At 48.1% G+C, this 15,371-nt stretch overlaps 1 protein-coding gene across 1 annotated transcript; it reads right to left on the minus strand.

Moving 5' to 3' along the window:
* Nucleotides 1–6,544: 6,544 nt before the first annotated feature.
* On the minus strand, nt 6,545–15,182 carry NEFH (neurofilament heavy chain). The gene is made up of 4 exons (XM_077761639.1): nt 14,309–15,182; nt 12,144–12,343; nt 11,057–11,181; nt 6,545–9,187 (listed from the first exon to the last, which is right to left on the minus strand). The coding sequence occupies exons 1-4, from the start codon at nt 15,180–15,182 to the stop codon at nt 7,147–7,149; spliced, it is 3,240 nt and encodes a 1,079-aa protein (XP_077617765.1). The 3' UTR covers nt 6,545–7,146.
* Nucleotides 15,183–15,371: the final 189 nt, after the last annotated feature.

Genomic DNA, 15,371 nt, shown 5'->3' on the forward strand with positions numbered 1-15,371 from the left:
ACATTTAAAGACCTTTTGTTTAAATGTGACCACCCTATGCTGCCTTGATACTCTTTGTTTTAAAACTCCAGACCTATGTGGCTCCTGTGCTCAGTTGGTGAAGTGTGCACCTTTTGATCTTGGGGTTGTGAGTTTGAGCCCCAAGCTGGGTGTGGAGATCACTTAAAAATAATTTTTTTTTAAATATATAAACTTAGGGGCGCCTGGATGGCTCAGTCAGTTAAGCATCCAACTTCAGCTCAGGTCATGATCTCGCAGTTCGTGGGTTCCAGCCCCATGTCGGACTCTGTGCTGACAGCTTGGAGCCTGGAGCCTGCTTCAGATTCTGTGTCTCCCTCTCTCTCTGACCCTCCCCTGCTCACACTGTCTCTCTCTCTCAGAAATAAATAAAACATTAAAAAAAATTTAAAAACATAAATTTAAAAAATAAAAATTAAGACCTGTGACAGATGAAAATGGTTGCCAAAAGTGAGATGTGGGCCTTGGGCTGATGAGTGGACCTTGGGCAGAACTTTGAGGAGTTACTTGCTCATTTCCTGAGAGACCACCATTTGTTTTCTAGCACAGTGACCAGCCCCCTTCAGTCACTACATTATTCAGAACTCTTCTGGTTGCATATGAATCCTAAAGTATCCTAAATGAACTTTGGCAAAATTTTATTGGCTCAAAAAATAGCCAACAAGCCATGGAAAAGAACATCAGAATCAAGGACCTGAAATCCATAATGACTCTCTAGGTATTTTGTCTCTGTCCATCTATCTCTCCCTTTCTCACAGACTAACTTTTCCACAAGGCTGGAAAAACGGTAGCCCATCGCTACTGATTCCCATATATTCCCACCTTCCACAATAAGAAAACTGCCAGCCAATCTCAAGTTTGGGTCTCAAGTTTGAAATCCCAGGAAAGGACTCTCACTGGCTCAGCTGGAGTCAGGTGGCCATTCTTGGGCCAATCACCAGTGACCAGTGGTGTAGAACAATTAGAAAACATGGTGGCTCTGAGAACCACCTGGTTGGGGCATGTAAAGAAGTAATTCCCAGGGGAGGTGCTAAAAGCAAACACAAGGTGTCATGACAGTGCTAAAGTTGGAAAACACCCAAGGATTTTACAGTAAAGACCCCACAGAAGTCCACCAGAACAACACAGCTTTCAAAATCGTGTCTGGAGAAGTATGCTGGAGTCCAATTAAGGGACTACTGACAGATTGTTTCCTATCGTGGTGACTAGTCTTCACTACAGGTGAATTGGTAGCATATGGCCCCTTATTCAGAAGGCTCATCCCTCCTTACAAAAGAGGACATAGAGCTCTATAAATAGACTAATATTCAAAGGACCCCACCTATTCTCAGGTGTCAGTGTGCATCAGAATCAAGTGGGAGTTGGTAAAGTATGTACTTTCCCAGGCCTACCCTCAGATTTTGATTCAGTGGTCTACATTGGAATCAGGGAATCTTTTTTTTTTTTTTTTTTTNCAGAATTCTCTGGAACATTGCTATGAATTATCAGTACTGCCCCTAAAAAAGCTTTCCTCCTTATCCCTCTAGCACTTAGTAGCACTGCTCTGCCTATCTCCTCTGATGTTAGATACAACTGTGTGAATTACTTGGGCCAGTGAAATGTTGCCAGAAGAAACCTGTATCACTTTCAAGCGGGACTTTTAAGAGCCTGTGCATGGTTTGCCACATTCTTTCTTTCCTCCCTCAGTGAACTTGGAAAGCCTGGGTCTACACTGGTCATCTATTAGCTTGGTTCTTGAGTGAGTGACCACTATGAACAGAGACCCCTGCTGACCCACACTGGATGTGTAGCATGAGTCAGAAAGAGGCTTTCTTTGAGTTAAGCCATTGAGATGTAGTTGTTTATTATCACAGACAGAATGTAACTGAGCCCTGCTGAAACAATTCCCCCGGGAAAAAAAAATGAAGGATGTTTTTATCATCAATCCAGCTATGTTTGCTGAGCTGACAAATAGCCAGCAGGAAGGGCACATCCTAAAGCAATCAGCTTCATTCCATGTATCTTTTGTGTCCCCCAGGCCTTCGAGTTTTTCCTTGGTTTGAGTCCCTTGGTTTTTCCTAAGCTTTGTTATCCTCCCAGAAGGAGAATTATTTTGTTTGGCAATGATTAAAGTTAGTCCTAGTTGATATCTGGCCAACTAATCCTACCTATAGCGTTGGGAGCACATCCACTTAGGGCAAAAGAAGAGGAACAACCGGGTCAGATCCTTCTGCCCTGCCTGTGCCACTTGGGACCACCATGAGAATGATACCACCAAGCAAGGCTATGGCTTTTGGTATTCTGAATACCTACAGCATCTGGTTTAGGGTGGTCATGTAATAGGTCAGGAGACAGAATGGCAAAATAAGGAACAGCTTGGGCTGTGTGGTCAGACAGGCTCAAATTTAAATCCAGCCCCCACCTCTTCCTGGCTCTGGAATTTGGGGCAAAGTCACTTCTCTGAGCCTCAGTTTACTTGACTGAGAAATGCAGGCTCAATATTGCTCACTTCTTTGGGCTGCTGTTAGACTGTGGATATAAAATGTATAGCCCAGCACCCAGTACTTGGAAAGTGCTCAGTAAGTGGTGACCATGATGGTGGACCAAAGCTGATGACCTGGGTTCTAATCTAGACAAGCCCCTTGTCTCCTGTGGACATCAGCTGAGTCAGTGATTTGTAAGAGCCCTTGTATCTCTAATGCCAATCATGTCTTCCCTGCAATTTCAAAACTGAGTAAGTATACGTTTTCTAAATGAGGGTCACTGAGGGCAATTTTTAAAAAAATTAGACCGTAGAAAATTGATAGCCAGGTAATTCATATTTTCTCTATAGAACAATTAGGAAAACAAATCTCTGCTACAAACTTGGCCTCAGGCAGGCTCCTGCCCCTCTGGCCTCATCTTAGGATAAGGAGATTGGGCTAGAAGCTGTTTTGGTCCCTGTTGGCTTTGACTGGTTATGATCTGCTTATAGTGACACAGAGAGGTCTTTGTCTCCTCTTCCTGACCCTCATCTGCTTTATCTTCAATTCCATGTCTAAGGTTCTGGTATCTGATATTTTACTTTGTGTTTTTAGCCCTGTGCAACTTCTTGATACATCTTTTTTTTTTTTTAACTTTATTTTTAAGTAATTTTAAATTTACTGAAAGGTTGCAAAGACAGCACAGTGAGTTCCTGAATACCCTTAGGAGCTGGTTTCTTGTGACAGTCATCTCTGTGTGATCATGGAACATTTGTCAAAACAAAGAGATTAATATTGGTACATTGCTCTTAACTGAATGACAAACTGCATTTGGAATTCATTGCTTTTTCCTTTAATGTTCCAGGATCCAATGCAGGGTACCACACGGCATTAAGGTATTACGTCTCCTCAGTCTCTTCTAGTCTGATGGCTTCTCAGGCCTTTGATTTATCAGTTTTAAGCAGTTTCTCCAGACTGGTATGAGAGATGAGTGTTTTTGATCAATTACACACTCCAGTTTCCCTTTCTCCATCTTTCCCTTATATTTATCTCACCTTTGGATGTAATCCACATTCATTGCTTTTGTTACCTTTATGTAAATATTGTTACCTGTTGGATTGACTATCAGTATTATACTTCCTCTTATACATGATTTTTGTCTTGTACTTATTTTATTATTTGTTTTATTTTCCTTGAATTGACTAAATCTTCCCACACTCTGCAATAGTTCAGTAAAAGGCTTTCAATTTTATACATGATGGATCATGTCAAGCAATTTATCAGTTTAATTTTTTTCTGGGAACTCCCCCGCTTCCCCCAGACTCACTCCAAACTGGATACAGGCCGCACAGCTCTTGTCCTTCAGTTCATCCTCATTTGTCCAGGACTTTCCTAGTTTGAAGCACTGAAAGCCCTATATCCTGGGAAACTTATCCATCCCAGACAAATTAGGACACTTGTCACCCTACATAGCAGTCCTCTGATGACTAAAATTAAGCCAATGATACACCACAGCAACTTGTTCAGGATTCTGCGGCATGGTACTACAGAAAACATACAGACTCTGGAGTTCTAGGTTTAAATCCTGGCTTTATCACTTACTAGCTGTATGACTGGGCACCTCACTTCACCTGTTTTCTCAGCATTATACAATAGGCAACAGAATAGCTACCTTGAAAAACTCCCATGTGGATGGGAAAATGCAAAATATGATTACTTCAACCAATGGTAGTTATCATTATAAGCAATTTGGGAAACCCAGCCAAATGTGACTTTTTTTCAGACAAGACACATGGGGATTTCCTAGGTCCTAAATCCCCCTTGATATTTAGTGTAGCTATACGCCAGGGCCTGATTTCCCTAGGACAGAACTGCTCAGAAAATTAATACTCCAGTTTCACAGAATCCTTGGATGTGTTTGATAACTTGAAGAGCCAATCAAAACTGTTTCTAAAGTGACATTTAAAGACCTTTTGTTTAAATGTGACCACCCTATGCTGCCTTGATACTCTTTGTTTTAAAACTCCAGACCTATGTGGCTCCTGTGCTCAGTTGGTGAAGTGTGCACCTTTTGATCTTGGGGTTGTGAGTTTGAGCCCCAAGCTGGGTGTGGAGATCACTTAAAAATAATTTTTTTTTAAATATATAAACTTAGGGGCGCCTGGATGGCTCAGTCAGTTAAGCATCCAACTTCAGCTCAGGTCATGATCTCGCAGTTCGTGGGTTCCAGCCCCATGTCGGACTCTGTGCTGACAGCTTGGAGCCTGGAGCCTGCTTCAGATTCTGTGTCTCCCTCTCTCTCTGACCCTCCCCTGCTCACACTGTCTCTCTCTCTCAGAAATAAATAAAACATTAAAAAAAATTTAAAAACATAAATTTAAAAAATAAAAATTAAGACCTGTGACAGATGAAAATGGTTGCCAAAAGTGAGATGTGGGCCTTGGGCTGATGAGTGGACCTTGGGCAGAACTTTGAGGAGTTACTTGCTCATTTCCTGAGAGACCACCATTTGTTTTCTAGCACAGTGACCAGCCCCCTTCAGTCACTACATTATTCAGAACTCTTCTGGTTGCATATGAATCCTAAAGTATCCTAAATGAACTTTGGCAAAATTTTATTGGCTCAAAAAATAGCCAACAAGCCATGGAAAAGAACATCAGAATCAAGGACCTGAAATCCATAATGACTCTCTAGGTATTTTGTCTCTGTCCATCTATCTCTCCCTTTCTCACAGACTAACTTTTCCACAAGGCTGGAAAAACGGTAGCCCATCGCTACTGATTCCCATATATTCCCACCTTCCACAATAAGAAAACTGCCAGCCAATCTCAAGTTTGGGTCTCAAGTTTGAAATCCCAGGAAAGGACTCTCACTGGCTCAGCTGGAGTCAGGTGGCCATTCTTGGGCCAATCACCAGTGACCAGTGGTGTAGAACAATTAGAAAACATGGTGGCTCTGAGAACCACCTGGTTGGGGCATGTAAAGAAGTAATTCCCAGGGGAGGTGCTAAAAGCAAACACAAGGTGTCATGACAGTGCTAAAGTTGGAAAACACCCAAGGATTTTACAGTAAAGACCCCACAGAAGTCCACCAGAACAACACAGCTTTCAAAATCGTGTCTGGAGAAGTATGCTGGAGTCCAATTAAGGGACTACTGACAGATTGTTTCCTATCGTGGTGACTAGTCTTCACTACAGGTGAATTGGTAGCATATGGCCCCTTATTCAGAAGGCTCATCCCTCCTTACAAAAGAGGACATAGAGCTCTATAAATAGACTAATATTCAAAGGACCCCACCTATTCTCAGGTGTCAGTGTGCATCAGAATCAAGTGGGAGTTGGTAAAGTATGTACTTTCCCAGGCCTACCCTCAGATTTTGATTCAGTGGTCTACATTGGAATCAGGGAATCTTTTTTTTTTTTTTTTTTTACATTTTTAATCTTTATTTTTTGAGAGAGACAGTGTGAGCGCAGTAGAGTTAGAGAGAGAGGGAGACACAGAATCCGAAGGATGCTCCAGGCTCTGAGCTGTCAGCACAGAGCCTAACGTGGGGCTCGAACTCACGAACTGTGAGATCATGACCTGCACTGAAGTCGGACATTCAACAGACTGAGCCACCCAGGTGCCCCATACTTTTTTTGTTGTTTTTAAATTTTAGAGAGCGGGCATGCAAATAGGGTGAGAGGGTCAGAGGGAGAGCCTGACATGGGGCTTGATCCCATGACCCTGGATCATTACCTGAGCCAAAATCGAGAGTCAGATGCCCAACCAACTGAGCCATCCAGAATCTGCATTTTTACATGGCCCCCAGATGATACTGATATAGGTGATCCATGGACCACCCCATGAAACCATACACAGGACCACTTATCTACACGATCATAAAAATAAAGCACATTGCCTGGCACATGGTTTGTGTACAAGAAACACCTCAAGAGAGGCCACATTAACAGGTCCCATACCTGCATGAGACCTCTGACGCTTAGTCTTCTGTCTTGAGTGTGACATCTAGACTTCCCCTGGCCCTATCTCCTTCCCCCCACCCCAACCTGCCTGGGGAAAGAGAACAGACAACAGTAGAAACGTTTTCATTTTATAAGCACTTGGTTTTATTGCACAGAAGCAATTGAAAGTGAACTCCAGTGGAAAAGTGCGCCCTGGCATAATTCAGTGGCCAGAGCACAGCCCCACCTGCTCCAGCTCTTCCAGGCTAGAGAGCTCTGGGCAAGGGCTCGGCCACTCCTTTGGAAAACAGAAGGCATTCAGGAATAAGTTAAGACATCTCAAGCATTATGTGTTTCTAACTGCTCATTCATTATTGCGGTCACCTGTCAGTTGCACATACAGGAAATAAATGCACTTATTTGGAAAGGAAGGGGTCAGTTTTTATACTCAAGTGTTTACATGTGGCATTCGGCATATATCACATTCAGCTACATAAGCTATCATAACATAATTGTCCATCGCCTGGGGGTTGTTAGGGTGTGGTGTTGGGGTCAGGAATACCCTTTCTTGCTAACATATTGCTAACAGAAATTTCTGTTTGGTGAAGGAGGGCCCCATCGTCTAAGCAGAGTTTCTTATATAAAGAAAAGGGAGAAAAAATGAAAATCTGTTATGTCAATCCTTGAGCTCCTGGACCCTCCTGAGTTTCTTTGGCTGTTCTGGATAGTCCTTTCTCCCTGCCTTATTTCTCCCCCTTGGAGGCCTTGTCTTCTGTAGCCTTCTCTGGAGGCCTGCTGTCTTTCTGGTCTGTGCTAGAGGATTTCTCAGCCTTTTCTGTCTTGGCTTTGCCAGGTGTGGGGGCCTCCTTGCTGGGATCCTCTTTGGGTTTCTCCTCAGGCTTCTTGGCCTCTGTGGTCTTCTCCTCCTTGACATCTTTTTTCTCAGGTGCTGCTGGTGTCGCTTCCTTTTTTGGCTTTTCTGGCTCCTTCTTTGCTGCTTTGCTGGGTTCTTTGGCTTTGGCATCATCTGGCTCCTTCTTGGCCACCTCAGCCTTCTCTTTGGGCTTGGCCTCCTCCTTGACTTTGGCAGGAGCCTCCTTTTCTGGGGTCACTGCTTTTTTCTTATCTTCAGCCTCTTTCTTGGCTTCAACCTTGGATTCTTTGGGCTTCTCCACAGCAGATTCCTTCTTCTCCTGGACCTTAGGCACCTCGTCTTTCTTGCTGTCCTTCTTCTCCTCAGGTTTTGGTGTGGCTGGAGCTTTCTCTTCCTCTACCTTCTTTGGGGCCTCTTTGACCTTCACTTCCTGGGGTTTCTCTTCCTCCTTCACAGGGGACTTTGCCTCTTCCTTCTTTGTGATCTCTTTCTCAGGAGCCTTGGTCTCCTCCTTCACAGGAGATTTCACCTTCTCTGGGGACTTGACCTCCTCCTTGATAGGGCTTTTTGCCTTTTCAGGAGATTTGATATCTGCAGGGGACCTTACTTCCTCCTTTGCTGGGGTCTTGGCTTCTGGAGACTTCACATCAAGAGTCTTAGCTTTCTCAGGGGACTTGGCCTCTTCCTTCACTGGGGACTTGGCCTTCTCTGGGGACTTGGCCTTCTCTGGGGACTTGGCCTCTTCCTTCACTGGGGACTTGGCCTTCTCGGGGGACTTGGCCTTCTCTGGGGACTTGGCCTCTTCCTTCACAGGGGATTTGGCCTTCTCTGGGGATTTGGCCTCTTCCTTCACAGGGGATTTGGCCTTCTCGGGGGACTTGGCCTCTTCCTTCACAGGGGACTTGGCCTTCTCTGGGGACTTGGCCTCTTCCTTCACAGGGGACTTGGCCTTCTCGGGGGACTTGGCCTCTTCCTTCACTGGGGACTTGGCCTTCTCTGGGGACTTGGCCTCTTCCTTCACAGGGGACTTGGCCTTCTCTGGGGACTTGGCCTCTTCCTTCACAGGGGACTTGGCCTTCTCGGGGGACTTGGCCTCTTCCTTCACTGGGGACTTGGCCTTCTCTGGGGACTTGGCCTCTTCCTTCACAGGGGACTTGGCCTTCTCGGGGGACTTGGCCTCTTCCTTCACAGGGGACTTGGCCTTCTCTGGGGACTTGGCCTCTTCCTTCACAGGGGACTTGGCCTTCTCTGGGGATTTGGCCTCTGCCTTCACAGGGGACTTGGCCTTCTCTGGGGACTTTGCTTCTTCCTTCACTGGGGACTTGGTCTTCTCTGGGGACTTCACCTCAGTTGGTGATTTTGCTTCTTCTTTCACAGGGGATTTAGCTTTCTCGGGAGATTTCACCTCAGCTGGAGACTTGGCCTCTTCCTTCACGGGGGACTTGGCCTCAGCTGGTGATTTTGCTTCTTCTTTCATGGGGGACTTAGCCTTTTCTGGTGACTTAGCCTCTTCCTTCTCTGGGGACTTGGCCTCGACTGGGGACTTAGCTTCTTCCTTCACCGGGGACTTGGCTCCAACTGGTGACTTGGCCTCTTCCTTCTCTGGAGATGCAGCCTCTTCTGCTGAGGGAGATTTTGTTTCTTCTTCTCCTCCTTCTGCTTCCTCCTCCTTGCCTGTCTCCTCTTTGGCCTCTTTCTCTTCTTCTTCAGTCACTTCTTCAGTCACTTGGATTTCCTCTGTCTGTTCCTCCAAAATCACGGTTTCCTTCTCTGACTTTTCTACCACCTTGATCTCCTCACTTTTGACCTTTATGTGAGTGGATGTGGAGGGGATTTTGGGGAGTGCTTCTGGAAGGGAGAAAGGACTGGGGCCAAAGCCAATCCGACACTCTTCGCCCTCCAGGAGTTTTCTGCAGAATAATGGAACACATTATTTTTATTAACTCAGAAAAGATTGATGAACTGGGGGGTCTTCTTGAGTTACTCTGAAGGCCCATAGAATCCAATGGTATGGACTTTGGTGGAGGAAGGAATGTGAATAGTGGGCACTTTGAGATCGGAGAAAGTCATTTAACAAATCATCCCAGGATCTACCCAGAATCTGCATCCCAATGGCACTGCTCTTGTTTTATGCAGCTAAAGCTTCAACTTAGAAAACAACCTCCCCCAACACATATAAAAAATGGTCCTCAAGAGAGAGCACCTGCATTAACAAAAATTACATTAATTATCCCTCAACTAAAACATTCAAGAGGAAGGTGGGAGCCTGAGCAAACAATTCCACATTTATAAATTTAGGATTAAGAGGTCTCAGAATATTCCCATTGGAATTTCAAGGGTCTCTTTTCACCTTATATTCTCATCCTTTGAGTTTTAGGAATAGGGAGGGGAAAGCAGTTTCTACTCTTTCCTACTCAGTAGATACATGACCTCAGCCAAGCCACTCAAACCCTTTAAGCCTCAAGTTTCTTCACTGGCAAAAAGAGAGCCATTAAGAGTTCCTACCTCAGATGGTTGTTTCAATGAGATAATGAATAAACAGGACCTGGCAGTACCTGCCTCACAGTAGGTATAGGGGATACTCCTAGAGACCAGTGCTTTGCAAATTTAACAACATACACATCCCCCAGCGATCTAGTTAAAATGCAAATTCTGATTCAGTAGCTCTGGGGTGGAGCCTGAAAGTATGACTTTCTAACATGCTTGTGGAAGATGCCAATTGTGCTGGTGCATGAACCACACTCTGAGCACCAACATTACAGACCAGACCCAAGCAGTGGGAAGTAAGGGGTCACCAGCCAGCACCGGGACAGGTCTTCATGGCATGAGATTGCTAAATTGGGAGATCTCATAGCCTTCTCCTGGCTACCATTTACTGAGGGCTCGCTCTGTGGCAGCCCAGCGGTACTCAGATCCACTCAGGAACTCGATTAGCATCCCCTCCCGACAACCAAACAGGAGTACTGTTATTATCATCCCCATTTTATTTCCCCAAAAAATCAAAGCTCAGGGAGCTAAAAAAACAAAACAAAACAAACAAACAAACAAAAAAAACACCAAGAGAGTTGTAAAGGCCCCTGACAACTGAAGTATCTCCTTTCCCTCCAAAGCAGGCCTCTCTAGTCAGCTGGATTTGGGGAGGGGTGAAGAACATTAATCCTCTAAGTCACTGTCAGAATGAGGGGCGCCTGGGTGGCTTAGTCGGTTAAGCGTCCGACTTTCACTTAGGTCATGATCTCGCGGTTGGTGGGTTCGAGCCCCGCGTCAGGCTCTGTGCTGACTGCCAGCTCAGAGCCTGGAGTCTATTTCAGAGTCTGTATATCCCTCTCTCACTGACCCTCCCCTGCTCACGCTGTCTCTCTCTCTCCTAGAAATAAAAAAAATAAAAAAAAATAAAAAGAATGAAAATAAGCCACTCTCAAGACTTCTGTCTCTCAGAAATTAGAATGATGGTTTCCAGGGCCAGAGGAAGGAAGAAAAGGGCAGTAGGGAGTTATTGGTTATTGAGCACAGGGAATAAGTGGTTTGGGAAGATGAAAAAAGTTCTAAAGGTAGATGGTGGGGACGGTTGCATAACAATGTAAGTGTACTTAATGCCAATGAACTGTATACTTAAAAATGGTAATAGCAAATTTTATGTTATATACATTTTACCATAATACAATTTTTTTTTTGTTCTCTAAGACAGGCAACTTGCTGGGAACTTGAAACTCAGTGCTTCGTTTCTCATAAGAACATAAGGGCTCTCCAATATCCCAAAGGCCCCTGGCCCACCTCACCTGTAAGCGGCAATCTCAATATCCAGAGCCATCTTGACATTGAGCAGGTCCTGGTACTCTCGGAGCTGGGCTGCCATCTCCCACTTGGTGTTCCTCAGCTCGGTGTCCAGCTGCTGGATGGCTTCCTGGGGAGAAGAGGTCACACACAAATGTCATGTACCAGCCAGTGCCTGGCCTTCAGCACCAGAGAGGCTGGGGCAGACTGTGCAAACCCAAAGCGGTTCAGTCTAGCCATGCTCACTGGGGCCATGCTGTCAAAGCTGTGTCAGCCTCATTCATGGACATGGAAACCAGCTGGAGGAAAAATCCTGCTGAGTATGTATACAGTCTCAACCTGGGGAGTGGTCTGGAATGAAACACACCAGGGATGATGGGTGATGTTCTACAGATCTCTTAAGCTTAGAAAACGCTCAGCAGGAACACAGCCTTGTCTGCTTTGGCTCCCAATGCTCCCTAGTGCCTGCCAGATAGCAAGGGCTGAGGCAGCACCCACGGCTGATGACTGAAGCAACACACAGAAGCACATTAAATACCAGTGGAAACTTCTTCCCTGTCCCCAGACTCACTGAGCCACTGCTTAAAGTGTAACATTATGGTTGATTTTTATTGCCTCCTTTCTGCTTTTTCCATTTTCTAATTTATCCACAATCACCACATATTACTTGCATAATAAAGTTTTTTTTTTTCCCAGGTGTCTTTAATGCAAGGAATCTGCCAAGGCTTTCCCAGGCCTTCCGTCACTCTCAGACACTGGTTATTGTTTACCAAATGCCCACCGTGACTAAGACCTTGCTGAACAGGCTCACACGTATCTCATGAAAAGTTTGCCCATCTCTTTAACCTTCACTTTGCTCTGCAAAGCGGACATTTTTTTTTTCATTGCATTGAAGGAATTCAGATTCAGAAAGGCAGATAACTTTCCTGGGGCCACTCAGCTAGAAAGACATACTGGTACCCCTTGTATGTCTGACTGACTCCAAGGCCCATGGTCTTCACCACCAAAACCCCGCTGAGAGAGGGGCAGTGACTTGTCCAGGATAACCCAACCAGGTAAGGTAGTCTGGCTCTCTGCCCCATCCCTGCCCACCTGGTAGGATGCGATGTCAGCCTGATGACGGTCCTCCAGCTCAGTGCGTTGCCTCTCTAGTGAGTCCTTGGTACCTTTGAGTGCCTCCAGCTCTGTGGTCCTGGCCTGTAGCTGGCGCCGATACTCAGTTATCTCCTCCTGTGCTGAGCGCATGGCATCTGTGTTCACCTTGGCTGCCTCTGATAGTCGGTCCAGCCTCACTGGGGGAGAAGGGGACAGGGCACAGAGTTAGACACACCTGGATTTGGATGCTACTGCCCAGACCCAAAAGGTGACACACATGGGTTGAGGACCTACTGAGTGCCTGGTGCCATCTTGGATTCTTAATCCACCCTATCCTTTGTGACAGGCAGATTACTACTATCTGAGGTCACCTAGCTAGTAAGCAGTAGAGCTGGGATTCAAATCTAGTATCTAGGGGCACCTTCGTGGCTCAGTCAGTTAAGTGTCTAACTTGGGCTCAGGTCACGATCTCACAGTCTGTGGGTTCGAGCCCCATGTCGGGCTCTGTGCTGACACCTCAGAGCCTGGAGTCTGCTTCACATTCTGTGTCTACCTCTCTCTCTCTACCCCTCCCCCACTTGCTCTCTGTCTGTCTCTCAAAATAAAGACATAAAAAATTAAAACAAAACAAAAACTCTAGTGTCTAACTGGTTCCAAAGATTAGACTCTCTCCCAATTCAGGATCTGAAAACCTACAGGGCAGGAGAAGAAGCCCCCATTTCTGGTCCTAATACCCAGTTCAGCTTCCCAGCAAGGAATGGCAGTGCTAGTGTTCAGATGTGAAACTTGCCGTCCAGGGCTTCACTCGAAGCATGTGGCTGAACAAATTAATAAGCCTGTGTGACCTTTGGAGGTATGAAGGTGCTATGAGCCACTGTGTGCCATAGCCCCTTCCTTGTAGGTTTTGGCTCTGTAGAACCCAAGGTCACTGCAGAGCCTGGGGCATTCTCTAGCACAGGAGTCCCTGTGCCAATGACAGCCACGCCCTGGCCCTCGTGAACAATGGGCTGCAGGTTCCCAGAAGATCTCCCAGGATCAGTGGGGATCTGGAGACTAATGTACATCTCCTGAAAGTGAATACCCTGAATCCCAAAATAGTAACACCCAGGGCCTGAGTCGGAGGATGGGGTGGGGAGAAGTCCTGGGGTGGGTGGGCCAGAAGTCCTGGGATGGTTTGTCTATGTGAAGGGCAAAGCCCAAGAGAGCAGAGAGGTTTGCTCTGGGAGGAGTCTTGCTGCAGAGAAGGGGGGAGGGGAAGGTTCTGCCACTGCAAAGGAAAGGAAAAGTAATGGGAAAAACTATGCATCTAAGTCCCAGCTTTCCTGGCTTTCCCTGCTAGTGCTGGCAAAGACTTAGAAACCATCAAGGTGGGTGAGCATTCTTACCCATTGTGGATCACAGACCAGTTTGAAAATTACTGGAGCCTATGCACCCTCTCCCAAGAAAAATGTGAAAGTTGTACATAGAGTTTCAGGAGGGATCATGTAGCTCCCCTGAGTAAGAGGCTCAACTGGTCAACCACCTCCCCTTTTAACCCCCGAAGAAATGAAAACCAGAGAAGGCAAGTGTTGGTCAAGGTCATCCTGCAGGTGCTGGGCACCGCTTCAGAGCTGCTGCAGCTGCAATTTAGCTGACTCAGAGCAGTATGGAGTTGGGAGGAGGGGGCGGACTTAAGAGGCTCCCAGCTTCTCAAGGGGAGAAAGGACATTAAAGAGCCACCTCAGCCTCACACACCCATTGGTTGAAGTGATGATCCCTCAGTGGGGAGGAGCCTGATAGGAGAATGGGGTCCCCTGCAGAGTACAGGCGAGGGGGATGGGCAGTGTTGGGTAGGGAAGGCATGTTACTTTGAAGGGCAAAGAGTCCCCTGTGCCTGGGACTAGAAGCTGGCACCGCTTTGGAACTGTGTTAGGAACCTGGTGGAAAGGGGCCTCAGTGTGNCCTGGAGGACGCCAGCCAAAGGAGAACCAGAGCTATAGGGAAGGGAAGGGAAAGGGGTTATCTCCAGAGACCCAGGGTGAAACTATCATTTAACTTAGGGGAATGCACTTTGCAGAGGGAAGCGGAGTAGCACACCCTCCAGCCCAGCCACCTTCACAGACTCCACTCTGCCAGACCAACAGGGGGCGCCCCCTCCCCCACACCACTGAGCGCCTACGAACCTCGGAACCACTCCTCCGACTGGAGCGTGCTCTGCACCGCGTGGCCTTCGAGTTGCGCGCGGATTTCGCGCAGCGCCGACGTCACGTCGCACTTAAGAGCGTCGCGCGCCTCGGCCTGCGCCTGCGCCTGCGCGGCGCCGGAGCCCTGGATCTGGCCGAGCAGCTCGCCCACCTCCTCCTGGTGGTGACGCCGCAGGTAGCCGCACTCTTCCTGCAGTGCTAGCGCCTTTTTCTGCAGCTCGACGCGTGCCGCCTCAGCCTCCTGCGCAAAGCGCGCGAGTGCGCGCGCTGCCGCCTCAGCCTCCTCCCGCTGCCGGGCCTCGTCGTCTAGGCGCTGGCGCACGTGCGCGATGTCTTCCAGCAGGTGCTCCTGCTCCAGGCGCAGCTGGCCGCGCGCCGCTCCCAGGCGCAGCACGGCGCCGCGCATCTCGCGCACCTCTCGCTCGTACAGCTCGCCCATAGCGGCGCGGCCCGCCTGCTGCTGCCGCAGCGCCGCCGCCTCGCCCTCCAGGCTGCGGTTGTGTGCTTCGAGCTGCCGCACCTTGTCGATGTAGCCTGCGAAGCGGTCGTTGAGAGCCTGCAACTGTTCCTTCTCGCTGCGGGCCGCCGCCGCTGCCACCACGCAGCCCTCCTGTCCGTTGCTCAACGTGTCTAGCGAGTCGGTGCTCGAGGTGGCTCCTGCACCGCGGAAGCGGCCCGGCGAAGCGGATACAGAGCTCACGGATGTCCGCGCCCAGGAATGGAAGCCGCTGGATGAGCCGGCAGCAGAGCGCGCTCCGCCCTTGCGGGCCAGCGGGTAGTGCAGGCTGCCGCCTCCATGTAGCGGCGAGAACGGGGCGCCCAGCAGCGCGTCCGCGCCGCTGAAGCTCATCATGGCCGGAGCAGGTGCGGCCGCCGGTTGAGGGGGAAGCCCGAGGCCGAGACGGGGCGGGCGGCACTGCGGCAGCGCTGGGATGCCGGCCTTTTTATAGCAGCCCGGTCGGGTCCAGCCCCTAGGCAGTTGGGGGGGGGGGCGGAGGAGGAGGGCCCCGCCCTCTCTGCCTCCTCCCCCGGGGCCCGGGGC

The sequence above is a fragment of the Crocuta crocuta genome, unplaced genomic scaffold, assembly GCF_008692635.1.
Source record: "Crocuta crocuta isolate KB4526 unplaced genomic scaffold, BGI_CrCroc_1.0 scaffold348, whole genome shotgun sequence".
NCBI lineage: Eukaryota > Metazoa > Chordata > Mammalia > Carnivora > Hyaenidae > Crocuta > Crocuta crocuta.

Coding starts and splice junctions, on each gene's coding strand:
- NEFH (XM_077761639.1), bottom strand. CDS start 15,182: ATGATGAGCTTCAGCGGCGCGGACGCGCTGCTGGGCGCCCCGTTCTCG. Junction 12,344..14,308: donor GTCGGAGGAGTGGTTCCGAG/GTTCGTAGGCGC, acceptor CTTCTCCCCCAG/TGAGGCTGGACCGACTATCA. Junction 9,188..11,056: donor ATTGAGATTGCCGCTTACAG/GTGAGGTGGGCC, acceptor ATTATTCTGCAG/AAAACTCCTGGAGGGCGAAG.